The 14119-nt window shown below is 37.3% G+C and overlaps 1 protein-coding gene across 1 annotated transcript in view; it reads right to left on the reverse strand.

Annotated features, from left to right (window-relative positions):
• The window catches only part of LOC149779683 (hemicentin-1-like), a 425151-nt gene that overhangs the window by 385404 nt on the left and 25628 nt on the right, over nucleotides 1-14119 (reverse strand). The window contains exons 3-6 of the mRNA XM_089938453.1: nucleotides 8811-8967; nucleotides 7748-7887; nucleotides 6661-6690; nucleotides 1142-1302 (exon numbers count right to left, since the gene is read on the reverse strand). Coding sequence (XP_089794579.1) covers nucleotides 1142-1302; nucleotides 6661-6690; nucleotides 7748-7887; nucleotides 8811-8967 — 488 coding nt within the window. The remainder of the gene's footprint in view (nucleotides 1-1141; nucleotides 1303-6660; nucleotides 6691-7747; nucleotides 7888-8810; nucleotides 8968-14119) is intronic.

Genomic DNA, 14119 nt, shown 5'->3' on the forward strand with positions numbered 1-14119 from the left:
CACATGGTTATCCGCTAGGGTCCGTATTTGGAGGGTTTTTCATACACGGGTGTAATTTTACAATCAATATTAATTACAACACAAGTTAGACACAAACAGTTTTACATCCTCCAAAGAAAAGGAGAGTTAAATACAATAATAGCGCAGATTTTTAATTGCCCAAGAATAATCTAATGCAACATGTTCTCTTCGTTACGGCTGGTACTAAGTATAACTACAATACAACTGTGTACCCCGTATCGTTTTATTACTTACAAGATAACTTTTCAAAATTGGAACTGATGAAAATGAAACATTTTCTTGTAATAAATATTAATTATTTATTGTTAATTCCATATGACATCCATATATTAAATGTGATAATACCTCATTGCTATGCAACGTTTAATGTTGTTTATTTTTTTTTTTTGCTCACTCGTATAACTATGTACTTTGGATGCAGCGGTCACGTCACAGCCCTCATTAACATATTTGTATTAACGAGCCGCATGTGAACATTTGGACGTGAACTATATTGCACTAATGAAAACTCCTTTTTACTTTAAAGGAAAATATTGGGTGAGAAAAATAATCTACGTTGGGATTTGGACCGAGACAAGGAACACCCAGTCGCGGGGTTATATTATATCTCTGCACTCGGCAAGCCTCGTTGGGAGACAAATAATGTAACCTCTTGACTGAGATTTCCTTGTCTCGGTCAAAACCCCAACATAGATTCTATTATTCATTTCCCGATTAGAAACAAAACGGGCTGCCACCACTTTCAATTTTCCTCCTTAGAGATGCATCATGATGAGGAATGTAAACTTTCTCTGGGATGCAAAGTAATCTTAAACTATATTAATGTTAAATGTTTGCTCAGCTCAAGGAACCATGCTAGATAAATAGATAACAGAGAAACTAATCTTCATATAGTAAAACATAAATGATGGTCAAGTTAAGCCAGTTTTCAATAATAATAATAATAATAAGAAGAAGAAGAAGAAGAAGAAGAAAATTGATGAACAACGACAATGATTAGAGGGAGGTGGTCAAGAGAAAGACCAACCCGAAATACCATAAGAAGCATGTGTAAGAGAGAAATAATACTAATACTAATAATAATAATAATAATAATAATAATAATAATAATTTCAATTACGTTTGAATCCTCATCCTCAGTGTCCAATTTTACTCCATCTTTCAGCCATGTGATTGTTGGGTATGGATAGCCACGGGCCTCGCAGTCAAGTATGATATCTTGTGCAACTGGACGAGCCACGTAGCGACTGACGTCTTTATTTGGAGAGAAGATGGGTGGACCTGTAATTTATTTACTTGATTTTTGTACGATTTTTAATATTGATTATGCATCAGATATGCTTCCATCCCATAAAGAATTGTAAATAAATATGGGTCATTTAAATTGTATTATCGAATAGGTTGATTCCTTGTATTGAATAAAAACATCAATACAATGAAATTGAATTTTAGTAGATGGAACATCCAAAATAAAATATAAAATGGTTCAACTTAATGAAATACATTATATAGGAAAACTTATAATGTTGGTAAAACTACTTTTAAGTATATAACGGAATAAAGGCACATATATGAACTATTCTCCATATCACTGTCTGCACGTCCACGTGTCCCAGTGATAAGGACTGAAAATATATCGCCTCCCCTCAGATGTATTATCTTTTCTCGATATCACTGTCTGCATGTTCATTTATCCTGATTATGTGGACAGACAATATGCTCCCATCCTTCACCCCCACCCCCACCGCATTTATGATCTACCTTCCATACAACTGGTTACCTGTCCACCTGCCTCACTGATATGGACAGAAAATATGTCCCATCTTAACAACGAATATAAAACATTTATCTGAGATTTCTCAAATCCTATCATTAATTCTTCTGATAATTTTTCTCATTTACATTTTTAATTTGAGGATATTTGATGATCATTTAACAAGCAGAATTAGTAGTAATGGGAGACGAACGAGGTACGATGGGACTTTAATGTCAAAAATGGGTCTTTGTAATCGGGGAACCAACGGGATTTTAACACGGGTTGGAAGCTCTAGGGACAATGGGAATTTAATAAGGGACTGTGTAGGGACAAGGGGGGACTTGAATATTGATGGGACTGTCTAAAGACAATTGGGAAATGGTATGGGGACTATCTAGGGACAAGGGAACAAACACAATAGAGACATACACAGACACAGACATAGACGTATACAAACAAACAAACACACATACAACTATACAACAGACAAATAACAAATTTGGCAATAGAGAATAGACATCTTTTCAAGGCAATGGAGTGGCCCTGAAAAGTGCCTTGGTTTTTATATATGTTCTCTCTTCCCTTTTTCTACACCAACTACTCATTTTCTCCGGGACATTTTTTCTTATTTTTTTCTCATCCTTCTATCTATTTTTAGCTACAATTTGTGGAAACTCCTATGGAAAACCCAGTATATATTTACAGCCTCAACTTGTGTGACGATCCCATTTAAAACCCTAGTATCTGTTTATAGCTACAACCTGTGGAAATTCCTACGGAAAACCCCAAGTCTATATTTATAGCTTCAAAATGTATACCTTCAATAACGTCACTGTACTATACACTTGGGGAAGAAAGGCAACGGTGTTGCACGTGGCTGACCTCAATCGGGCGGTTACTGAATAACACTGTTGCAAGTGGCTGACCTGAATACGCGTTAATGTAGGTAGGTAGGCATGTGAAATGAATTTGATTGGGACAGAGAGAGTTTTATAGGCACAAACAAAGACCAATACCCACACACTCCAAACGTTATGTGTTAGCTTAGAATGTAAACGAAGAAGAAATTTCCCAAATAGACTATCCCTTACACCAACAAATACTATCCATCACATTAACAACAACATTTAACACCCCCTAATCACACGCTATCCCAAAAGTCTTGTGTGTTAGGTCCGAATGTAAACGAAGATGTAATCTCATAAAAAGACTATCTCTTACACCATAAAAATATTATGCATCACACCACTATGCTATCCAGCAGAGCAGACTCACTATCCAAAATGATATGTGTTCGCTTAGAATTTAATAGAATGGGATGAAATCTCACGAACTAGACTATCCCTTATACCACAAAACACTATCCATCACACCATTATATCATCCAACATCCCTATTATATTTAGCATCCCATACACACGCACTATCACGAGAGGCCATTTGTAGCTTAGAGTTTAAGAGATGGAGCTGACATCCCACTAAAATAATCTCACATGCCTTATATACCATCCAACACCTCATTATGGACTCTATCCAAAACGCCATTTGTTAGCTTAGAATGTAAGATAAGGAGAAGAAATCTCAAAATAATATCCAAAACATAACCTATACCATCCCTCACCCCTTACACACACACATACACACACACCACCTTGTGTCAGCTTAGACTAAAAGAGAAGGAGATGAAAACAAACAAAACATACTATTATTCACACTATAAAATACTATCTATCCCACCTACTATACCATTCCTCATCCCAATACCATTTAACACCCTTGCACGCACTATCCCAAAACACCTTATGTTAGATCAGAGTATAAGAGGAGGAGGTGAAATGTCTCTCACACACCTTATATACCATTTAACACTCCATACGAATACTATCCATCACCCAAAAAACTATTAAAAAATGTCCTGTGTTAGATTAGAATGTAAGAGAATGAGATAAGACAAACAAAACATATTATCCATTACATCTCTTCTACCAGCCAATACTCATACACTAAATACAACGTTTCGTGTCCCCTTAGATTTTAAGAGAAGATGAAATCTCATCAACGTACTATCCAAACATACCCATACCGTCCAACACCACACACACACACACACACACACACACACATATTCACACGCACACATTCCAAAATGCATTGTGTTGTCTCCACATACCAATTATCATGTCAAACTGGAAATGTATTTAAACAAACTATATATGACTGAATATACATAATATCTATCACATTACCTCTACCATTCAACACCCAATACAAAATTATCCAAAACACCTTGTGTAGTGTCCCAATACCTACTATCACACGTAAAGGGTATAGTGTAAAAGACACGAGATGAAATCTCACAAATATATTATCCATCACACCACATGCACTATTTAATAACCCATACATAATAGCCGAAATCCCTTTACCCCATCATGGTATATTCTTCTCAAAATTACAATGGAAATTTCCAGCACACCATTAAAGTCCTTTTTCTTCTTCTTCTTTCACTCTCTGTCTCTCCTTTTGAATTTTCTTAGCGACACGGGTTCGTCCTCGTGGTCATTTTTTTCTTAGATTTCTTGACCTGTAGAGGGTCTTCATCTTCTGAAAACCTGTCTCCCTCCTCTTGCTTTTCTTGTTTTCTCTTTTTTCTCTTTGAACGGAGAGGCTTTTTATTGTTGTAACGGTATTTCTGTTGTTTAGTCTGTTGTTGAATATATCTATAGCAAAGTGCTTAAGTGTGTTCAGTTTTCTTGTTTCAAGCCCTACAAAAGGATAATTGAAACACTAAGTTACGCGGACGTGAAGGAAAACAATCCTTTGTTACTACAGTCAGTTGTCTTTTTGTTCATTCTAATCATGCTTGCCTTATATCTTTATGTTTTAGAGGTCATATTTTTTCTTAAGAAAGTACATGCATCAATAAACGTACAGCTTGGGTCACAATCCTTGAGGTTCACTGTACTTTAGCTTCTTTACTCCGTTCAAACCCCAAATTCACAAGTTGGATGAAGAAGGAAAAAAGCATTAAATTAACATGCTACTAAATACTGTAACACTTCTGACTCTACCGATGTGAGTGCGAGTGTTTATGTCAAAATATTTAAGTGAGATAAACAAAATTGTCAGCTTCAAAACACGAAACAATTCTTTGACCGTTCAGTATTTGATGTGGTAAGAAGAAATGGTACAATACACAACAGAGGAATTGTAAGTTCACATTCCAGTCTGTCTGCACTGCAATGGTAACAACGCATGAGCGTAGGCATTATTTTGCCATACTGCCTTAGAAAACAACAATGCATAACGTTTTATAAGCCATTTCATTGGCTAGGTTTTTTTTTACCGCGTTCGCTTCGAATTGACTTCTGTAGCTCTTCACACAGTGACGATAAAGGTTGTGTTTTTTCTGTGACTTACTGGTAGGGATTGACAAACAAAATTTAAAACTAACGCACGAACAATCGTACCCTGGGTGACTCATGAAAACTGTGTCAATCGTATTGTTAAATACATCACAGCATATTTAGATGAACTATTCTGTGAGAACATTTTAGTCGTTTTCGTGTTCGGTTCACTCTGGTGATATTTTACAATGGTGAATATTTCCTATAGATGTGAATGTCTACATCTAATGGTTCTTAAAACTTTTTTCGAAAAATATACCATAAAAACAAACGAAAGTGTCGTTAAAATTTTTGCAAGAAGGAATACCATAATCTCTCTCTATTTCTCTCTCTCTCTCTCTCTCTCTCTCTCTCTCTCTCTCTCTCTCTGTGTCTCTCCGTTGCAATAAATTTGATTTAAATCCTAATTTTTATCTATTCCTGTTTTAGGAAACCTCTCCAAAATGTGATCAGTAGTTACCATAATATTGTGGACTGTTCCGTTTGTCATGTAATTTGTTTTCTCAAAAACCTACACCCTAAAATTTGTAGAACGTTCTTTTTCTTCCATTAGTAAATCGTTGGATGACATAAAATCTTTAGTTTACTTGAACTTGTACAATTCAGATATCTTAGCTTTATTCTATTTTGTCACTGCAGTGTGTTACGGAAAACATTTCTGACATTTGATCTGTCGTTTTTCAGAAAGGAAACAAATACTTAGCTTTTTCAAGAATGACGCGAGTGACATTGCACTGTATAACACTGCTTATGGTTAACTCTGAATTTTAAAACCAAAACATGCGTTCACAAAGAAGTGTAACAATGTTCGACCTATCTATTCTCAGTTTACACTGTCAATAGAACAATAGTCAATGTTTTTTGGTGTAAGGGATAGTCTAGTTTGTGAGATTTCATCCCATTCTCTTAAGTTCTAAGCGAACACATGGCCTTTTGGATAGTGAGTATGACGTGCTGGATAGCATAGTGGTATGATGCATAGTTTTTTGTGGTAAAAGGGATATTCGTTTTTGCGAGACTACATCTTCGTTTACGTTCTGAGCTAAAACCAAGACCTTCTGGGCAGTGTGTTTAGGGCGTGTTAAATGGTATTGTTAATGTCATGGATAGTATTTGTTGGTGTAAGGGATAGTCTATTTGTGACATTTCTTCTTCGTTTACATTCTAAGCTAACGCATAATGTTTGGAGTGTGTGTGTGTGTGTGTGTGTGTGTGTGTGTTGATCTTTATTTGTCCCTATCAAAATTCATTTCACATACCCACCTACCTACACTAGCGCGTATTCAGGTCAGCTCTCATATTACTGGTACAGTTCACTTGTCCACGTGTCTTGATTACTGGACGTATAATACGCTCCTTCTCTTCAAGATCTATTCTCTACACTTTTAATACATGATATGAAAATAGAAATTTTAAATTGAAATTTTTAAGAAAAGATATGAAAATAGAAAGTAAATACCAGAAATATTTACATACCCTCATTTCCTTTCAGACGGTCTTCGGAATCTTTTGGGAGTATAAAAAAAAGGAATAGAATAGATAAGCGAATAGATACAAAAGCAAAAAAGTATATCTCTGGAAGTAAAAGAAAACCGAATTGAATAGAACATGGAGAAAATACGAAATACCATAATAGTGTAATGACACAACATGATTTAGAATTGAGGTTTACAAATATGCTGTACTGGACGTTATCAATAATTTACTAATTAAAAACTTTGGATTTTCCTAAATTTACATTTGGATGTACCTAAGTTTCCCAGACAATATATCCCGTACTCCAGACTATGATCAGTCTTCCATATAACTGTTTATACGTTCCCTTGTCGAGGCATCCCATTTATATGGACAAACAGCATGTCTACTCCCCATGTATGGTCTGTTCTGCATATCATTATTTACATGTCCACTTGTCCAGAGTATATGGACAGACAGTAGTCCTCCTCCCCATATTATATGATGTGTACTCCATATCACTGTTTACATGTTAGCTTGAGGGGCCCCGAGTGGCCGAGTGGTTTAAAGCGATCTCCGTTACGGATCACTGCCATCTCACCTCTGTCTGCGTGGGTTCGAGTCTCGGATTCATCCAATGTGGGTATGTGAGAAAGCTTGCCAGTAGCTTCTCGTGGGTCGGTGGTTCTTGCCGGGGTTTTCCCGGGTTCTTCCTCCACCATTAATACTGGCCGCCATGTATAGCCTGTCGTGTGCTGAAAAATGGCGTTAAGCCCTACAATAACAACAACAACAACAACATGTTAGCTTGTCCACATGTCCGAACACAGATTTATACGAACAGAAATGATGCTCATCTGTTCTACGTATCACTGCTTAAATGTCCATTGTCCACGTGTCCTGATTATATGGACGGACGATATGCTCTCCACCCCACCCCCACCCCCATATTCTTCTTTTCATGTAAGCGTATCCAGATTTCCAATTATATGGAAGAAACAGGAAATTATGTATCCACGTAGTCACATAATAAAGGATTTTTCTTTCCATAGTTTATTCGTCGAGTTAAATGGTTGTGTTCATATGTGTGAAAGACAAGGGTCCTTACCAGAATTTCGACTAGTTACAACTCGAATTGTTGCATTGCCCCATGATTCCCCATACTGATTCTGAGCTCGACATGAAAAAGTTCCTGCATCTTCCTTCTGGATATTATGTATCACTAGTGAAAAACGGTTAATGGTATACCTACAAGATGAAATGTTGCAATGTTGAAAGTTATTGCTCAATCTGTCAAAGAGATCAAATAAACTTCGAATACTCAAAAAGAAATAAATAAACTTCAAATACTCACAAAGTGATAAAAGGAACTTCAAATACTCACAAAGAGATAAGATTAACTTCGAATTCTCACAAGGAGATAAAATGAACCTCAAATACTTACAAAGGGATTGAAAAAGTAGTGTTTATAAATACGATATTTGATGAAATTTTTGCGAAGAGCATGATTTTGTTGCTTAAATGTTTTACAACTGATTCATTTCCTTAGAGTGGCCTAGGTGGGTGAATGCTGCAAAGCAGTCGCCTTTACAGATCACTGCCATCTCACCGCTGTCCGTGTGGGTTCGAGTCTCGTGCTCATCCAATGTGGGTATGTGAGAAAACTTGTCATTTGCTTCCAGTGGGTCGTGGGTTATTACCATTGGTTTAAATGGTTCTTCACCCACCAGTTGTTCTGGTCGCCATAGCCTGTCATATGCTGAAAAATAGCGTTAACCTCAAAACAGCAACAACAACAATTTTCTTTAGATGACTATTGTTTTCTGACTTGTAAACTACTGGTAATTATTTATCATTAAACCGAAAAGTAATTGTTTTTTCTAAAAGCATTTTGTCAAGTTTTGCATTAAGAAAAGGATCCTGAAGAAGTTGAATGCTAAAAAGCTTGCCTACTCCTAAATTGTATAGAAAACTTTAGTTTGTGCTTTAGGAGTTTGAGATCACGTGATAACCTCATACAGATGAAGTGTATTCAAATATAATTTATTCATTACCATAAAACATTGTGGCATTTTTAAATATAATTTTCAAATAACTTAAATACTTTTATAAGTTTATGTCTAGTTTAAGATAATTCATGTGAGTATCTTCATGGGTTGACAAAGACCTACCTGCCATTTTCCCTCTCGTCTAGTAAAACCCCATTTCTGAACCAGTTCAGAAATGGTTGTATTTTGCCCTTAACTTTACAGACCAACTTGACTGTGGTGTTTTCAAGATGAATCTGTTCTTTCAGACGTTTTTGCACCAATATAGGGGCCTTAGACTCTAAAACAATGAAAGAAGAAAAAAATTGCAACTCAAGTAAAGGTATATATCGGTATAACGACCATAATTTTACCGATATTATTAAATTAAGGGAAAAGGTTTACAAACACCAAAGAATTGTTTCACATTATATTTATAATATTGGTCAAACTGAAACTGTTTGCACATACACTCTTTCTGTTACTTATATAACACGACACTCTTCCAAAACAAATACTTTGAACAGGAATGAAGCAACATTATTTTCTGAATCATTTACACATGCTGTAAAGGAACGATTAGGTAATATACCACACATTGTATAGGAACCACTAGGTGATAAACCACACATCTCATAGGAACCCTTAGGTAATATACCATACATGGTATAGGAACCCTTAGGTAATATACCAAACATCGTATAAGAACCATTAGTTGATCTACCACACATTGTATAGGAACCTTTAGGTAGTATACCACACATTGTATAGGAAACATTAGGTAATATACCACACATTATATAGGAACCATTAGGTGATCTACCACACAATGTATAGGAACCATTAGGTAGTATACAACACATTGTATAGGAACCATTATGTGCTATACCACACATTGTATAGGAACCATTAGGTAGTATACCACACATTATATAGGAACCATTAGGTGATCCACCACACATTGTATAGGAACCATTATGTGCTATACCACACATTGTATAGGAACCATTAGGTAGTATACCACACATTATATAGGAACCATTAGGTGATCTACCACACATTGTCGATTCTTTGCCAAGAATAGTATCGTGCGTCCTGGATTAATAATACTTTGCAAAAATAACTAATGCAGTCAAACTAATGTTTCAAGGATCACGTCGTCACGCTTAGAAATATTGCCAAAATACCGACATTACTATGCCTTAGAACAATATGTCTAACTTGATTATAACATTTGTTCAATGTAGTAAGGGGGGGTCTGCTGCTGCGTTTTTATTCTATGAATGCAAAGATATCGTAACTTTTGAATTCCTAAAAAGATTGTGTCATGTTCAAAACAATGAATATACAAGATTTCATAAAGCAGTCCGAAATGTACACCAAATGTCTACAAACAAAACAACAACTATTTCATTCCTTTGATATACACCAAAGGCCGAGTATGAGTCCCTAAACACTGTAATGGAAGGATCTTTTTAACCAATGTTTCTTCTTCAACAGGAAAACCTCTACTTGGAGCAACCTCTTTAATTGTTCTTAGTACCAACCGTTGCTGATAGTGATTTACTCTTTAGCTTAGAATTTTACAAAATTATACATGGGACATATGAATGTATTTAAAATGCAGTCACGTGTACGTATATTCATCCTTAAGTAGTAAAGTGGGCAACCCTAGCGACAATAATAAGGTCCATGCCCCCCGGGCCACTCTAGCGACAAGGAGAACTTAACATGGTTAAATACGGGGCTTGTCTAGCGACCAAAATATTGGGCCTGTTTAGCGACAAAAAAATATTGGGCCTGTCCAGCGACACAAAATATTGCGTCGGTTTAGCGTCAAGGGGAATTGAACATAGGGATGTATAGCGACAATGGATTGGGACTGTATAGGGACAATAGGAATGATGACGTCACGGTACTGGACACTGGCAACAATGTCCTCCAGGTGTTATATAAAGTTATATGTTCCGCCCCTCCAAACGTTATAGATTTTCACGGCGATTCACGGACAACTGGAATTACCATTACAAAACACCCTGGGACGATTCACGGACAAGATTTATACGGATAAAAGTTGGGCCTGAATAGCGACAAAAAGGTATTGGGTCTGTATAGGAACAATAAGAATGGAACAGAAGAGGTGACGCCACGGTACTGGACATTGGCAACACTGTTTCTAGGGGCTGACCTCAATCGGGCAAAACGGTGACAGTGGAAAAACATATATAATGCCTGGCGGGGCGGGAATATAACTTTATATACATAGAATCACGTACCAAACAATCCATAGTGATGAGAGTGCTATTCTAAAATACATTTGTATACAAAGCAACAAGCACATACTAAAAACATCCATGTTATTTACTATCAATACATTTAGGAAAAGGATTTTTTTTCTACAAAACATCATTACCTACAATAACCTCAGCTAAAGGGTTAGTGGTTACAGTCACACTACTCCACATTCACACAAAACAAACACATTGACCAGCGACAAGGGCGTTTTTAAGGGAAAAAAACAACACACAAGCACACAACAAAATACACCCACAAGCAACATACACACATACAAACAAACGTGTGCATACAAAAACATATAAATACACACACACGCTTTTTCTTAAATGATAAGCTTTTTGTTAAGGGAAGAAACAATCACACATACATACACACAAATACACATACACACATATAAACGTAAGCGAACGCACACAAACACATACTAACACACAAACACAAACACTTTTTTGTTAAGTGGTATGTTTTTGCTAAGGAAAGAAAACAAACACACACGCACACTGTCTTACAAGGCCAGAGAAATGAAGCGTTTATAGGCACGTTTCTGTTTTTTAACTAACAAAGGCAGACAAATAGTTTGGTGTATTTGACTAATGTCTCTTTTCTAGAAAGTTGGTGGTAGCCCTGAAAAGGGCTGTTTTGTTAACCGGGTTATGGCAATCTTTATATCGTCTGGGATTGGGCCCCCGTCTGGCTGTAGGCTTTCACACTGGGTAGGGTCTGCTTCATCGGAAGGAGAATAAGAACTAGTTCGTGTCCAAGCTCCGGCTGTTTCTGAAGTCTATACTTCTCCATCTTGATTTCGCCTTTAAACACCTCTTCTATCAGGTCTTGGGTCACTTTCAACATCCTGACATTCTCTATTTCTTTAGGTTTGGGTACCAGGCTTTGCTGGACACGATGTAAAATCACGTGGGCTTCGTTCAGCTTTGCTTGTCTTGAACACATCTTCATAGGTGGACGAGTCAATAATAGATGGTCAGACGGGAGACCGTCTCACTTTATAGGTCTCAAGCATGGACGCGACAGAAAACATCCCTACGATTTTCTGGGAGTAGGAACGCTATATAGTTTATCTTACGGTGTGGGATAGAGAGAAGTCAAAGAGCATGTATACAATTTTTCGAAAACAAACTACTAACATATTTTCAAAACATAAAATTTTCGATTCAAGCAATCAACAACTATCAATAAAACAATTCATATAATATCAAAGAACACATTTTTGACAAGGTTGACATCGTTGTGAAGTCAAGCTAAACTTCCAATGAGGGAGATCATTGGTCCATTGATGGACGCTACGTTTCCTTGGTAAATGCAAGAGATATCCATAACGGTCACAACACCATCGTTCTATTTTTTCATCGTTTCTAGAACAGTCACAATCAAACTAAGTCACTAAATGTTCTAAGGAATATCCAAGACTGCGTTGATGAAGAAATCACATACAATAGTAACCACACACCATGGAATCTGTGCCTTCTAATTTCACATTATTGAATCGTGTCGTCTGGGCATTTCTTCCCATAAAGTCGACGATGTCGTCTTCAAAACGGTGGGAATCCTTACGAATCGAATTACTCCACACAAATATCGTGGGGAAAGTAGACGGCTACCCTGCGGGTTCCTGGGAGATGACTGTGGTCCGTGTAGATGCCATACGCGTGATGGTCTTTAAGTTTGTGATGAGGCAGTTCATCTTTAGCGCACACGACAGGCTTCCTGCAAGTGGTGTACGAACTGTTGTTCAAAAGGTATCCATTTTGTTTGGTTTTTTCTTGTTTTTGCACAGGAAATTATAAGTCATCAATTCAGTCCTGACTTTTTGAATTAAAATCTCTGAGAAGTAAATGTCTATTAGCTCTGTCTTTGTACTCTGTGCCAAGAGAAATTCGATGCGACGGATCTCTAGATTACTCAATGGAGGGGATGAATGCAAATCTTTAAACCACTGACGAAACAAAGCTTCTTCCGAGAAGGGACACCAAACTTCCTTCAGATACTCGTCTAATGTTAGTAGTAAATGGGGCCACCCTACGTACAATGGGAATTAGCATTACAGGGACCCCTGGGCCACTCTACGTACAATGGAAATTTAACATGGCGAAAAATCGTGGGCCACTCTACGTACAAGGGGAATTGAACATGGTGAAAAATCGTGGGTCACTCTACGTACAAGGGGGAATTTAACATGGGGGAATAGAGTTTGGGTTTGTCTAGGGACAAGGGGAATTGAATATGGGATTTTTTCTTTTTTTAAAAAAATTTAAATTGAAATTTAAATTTAAATTTAAATTTAAAAAAGGGATAGGCAATGGAAAGGCTATCTCTTTTCGAGAAATATGGCTGGCCCTGAAAAGGGCCTTTGGGTTTATGTTAATGTATCCATTAACATAAAGGGCACCGCATTGGTCTTCTTCTTCTTGTTCTTAGGCTGCGTCTCACTGTTGGTCCGTAAATCAGCACTCTTTTCAGGCATCCTTGTCTTTCAACGTAGATCCTACGTATCCACAGACTGGTGTTTGTCCTGTGGACAACGGTCCACTTGGATCGGACATACATGGGTATGTCCGTCCTAAACATCATGGAAGACACAAGGGTGGATGACTCAACTGTGGTCCACATCTTGAAGCGACGAGAACAAGTGAATCAATGTAGTGTGAACTGCGCTTATTTATAGGCAGAGGTAGGATTGAAACGGATTGAGTTCATTCACCAATCCGAACACGCGTTACAAAATTCAGTCAGCTCGCATCCAATCCGAAGAGAACAGTTTGTGACGTCACGTGGTCTATATAGATTCGCTAGCGCTTGTGTGCAGTCAATCTATGCGAAAGTGATTCAACATGACGGAAACTCAGAAAACGATCCATTGGGGTGCACCAGCAGGGGAGACTGCCCAAGGGAACCCGGACTTACTTTCAGAAGAGGTACATTGGGATTTTGTGGATTTTCTTACCTCGCAAGAATTTGTTCCGGAACCTTCGTTACCTTCTTAATTACCGCAAGTGGAGAATTTTAGACAGAGACAGAAAGAAGAATTGGAGAAATTTATACAACGACAAAAGGAAGCGGAACAAGCTTTTCTCCTACAGCAGCAGCAGCAGCAGCAAGAAGAAGAGGTATGAAAAAAACAACAGCAACAACAGCAAGAA

Source organism: Sinohyriopsis cumingii, chromosome 17 (genome assembly GCF_028554795.1).
Source record: "Sinohyriopsis cumingii isolate HCF-2022 chromosome 17, ASM2855479v2, whole genome shotgun sequence".
Classification (NCBI taxonomy): domain Eukaryota; kingdom Metazoa; phylum Mollusca; class Bivalvia; order Unionida; family Unionidae; genus Sinohyriopsis; species Sinohyriopsis cumingii.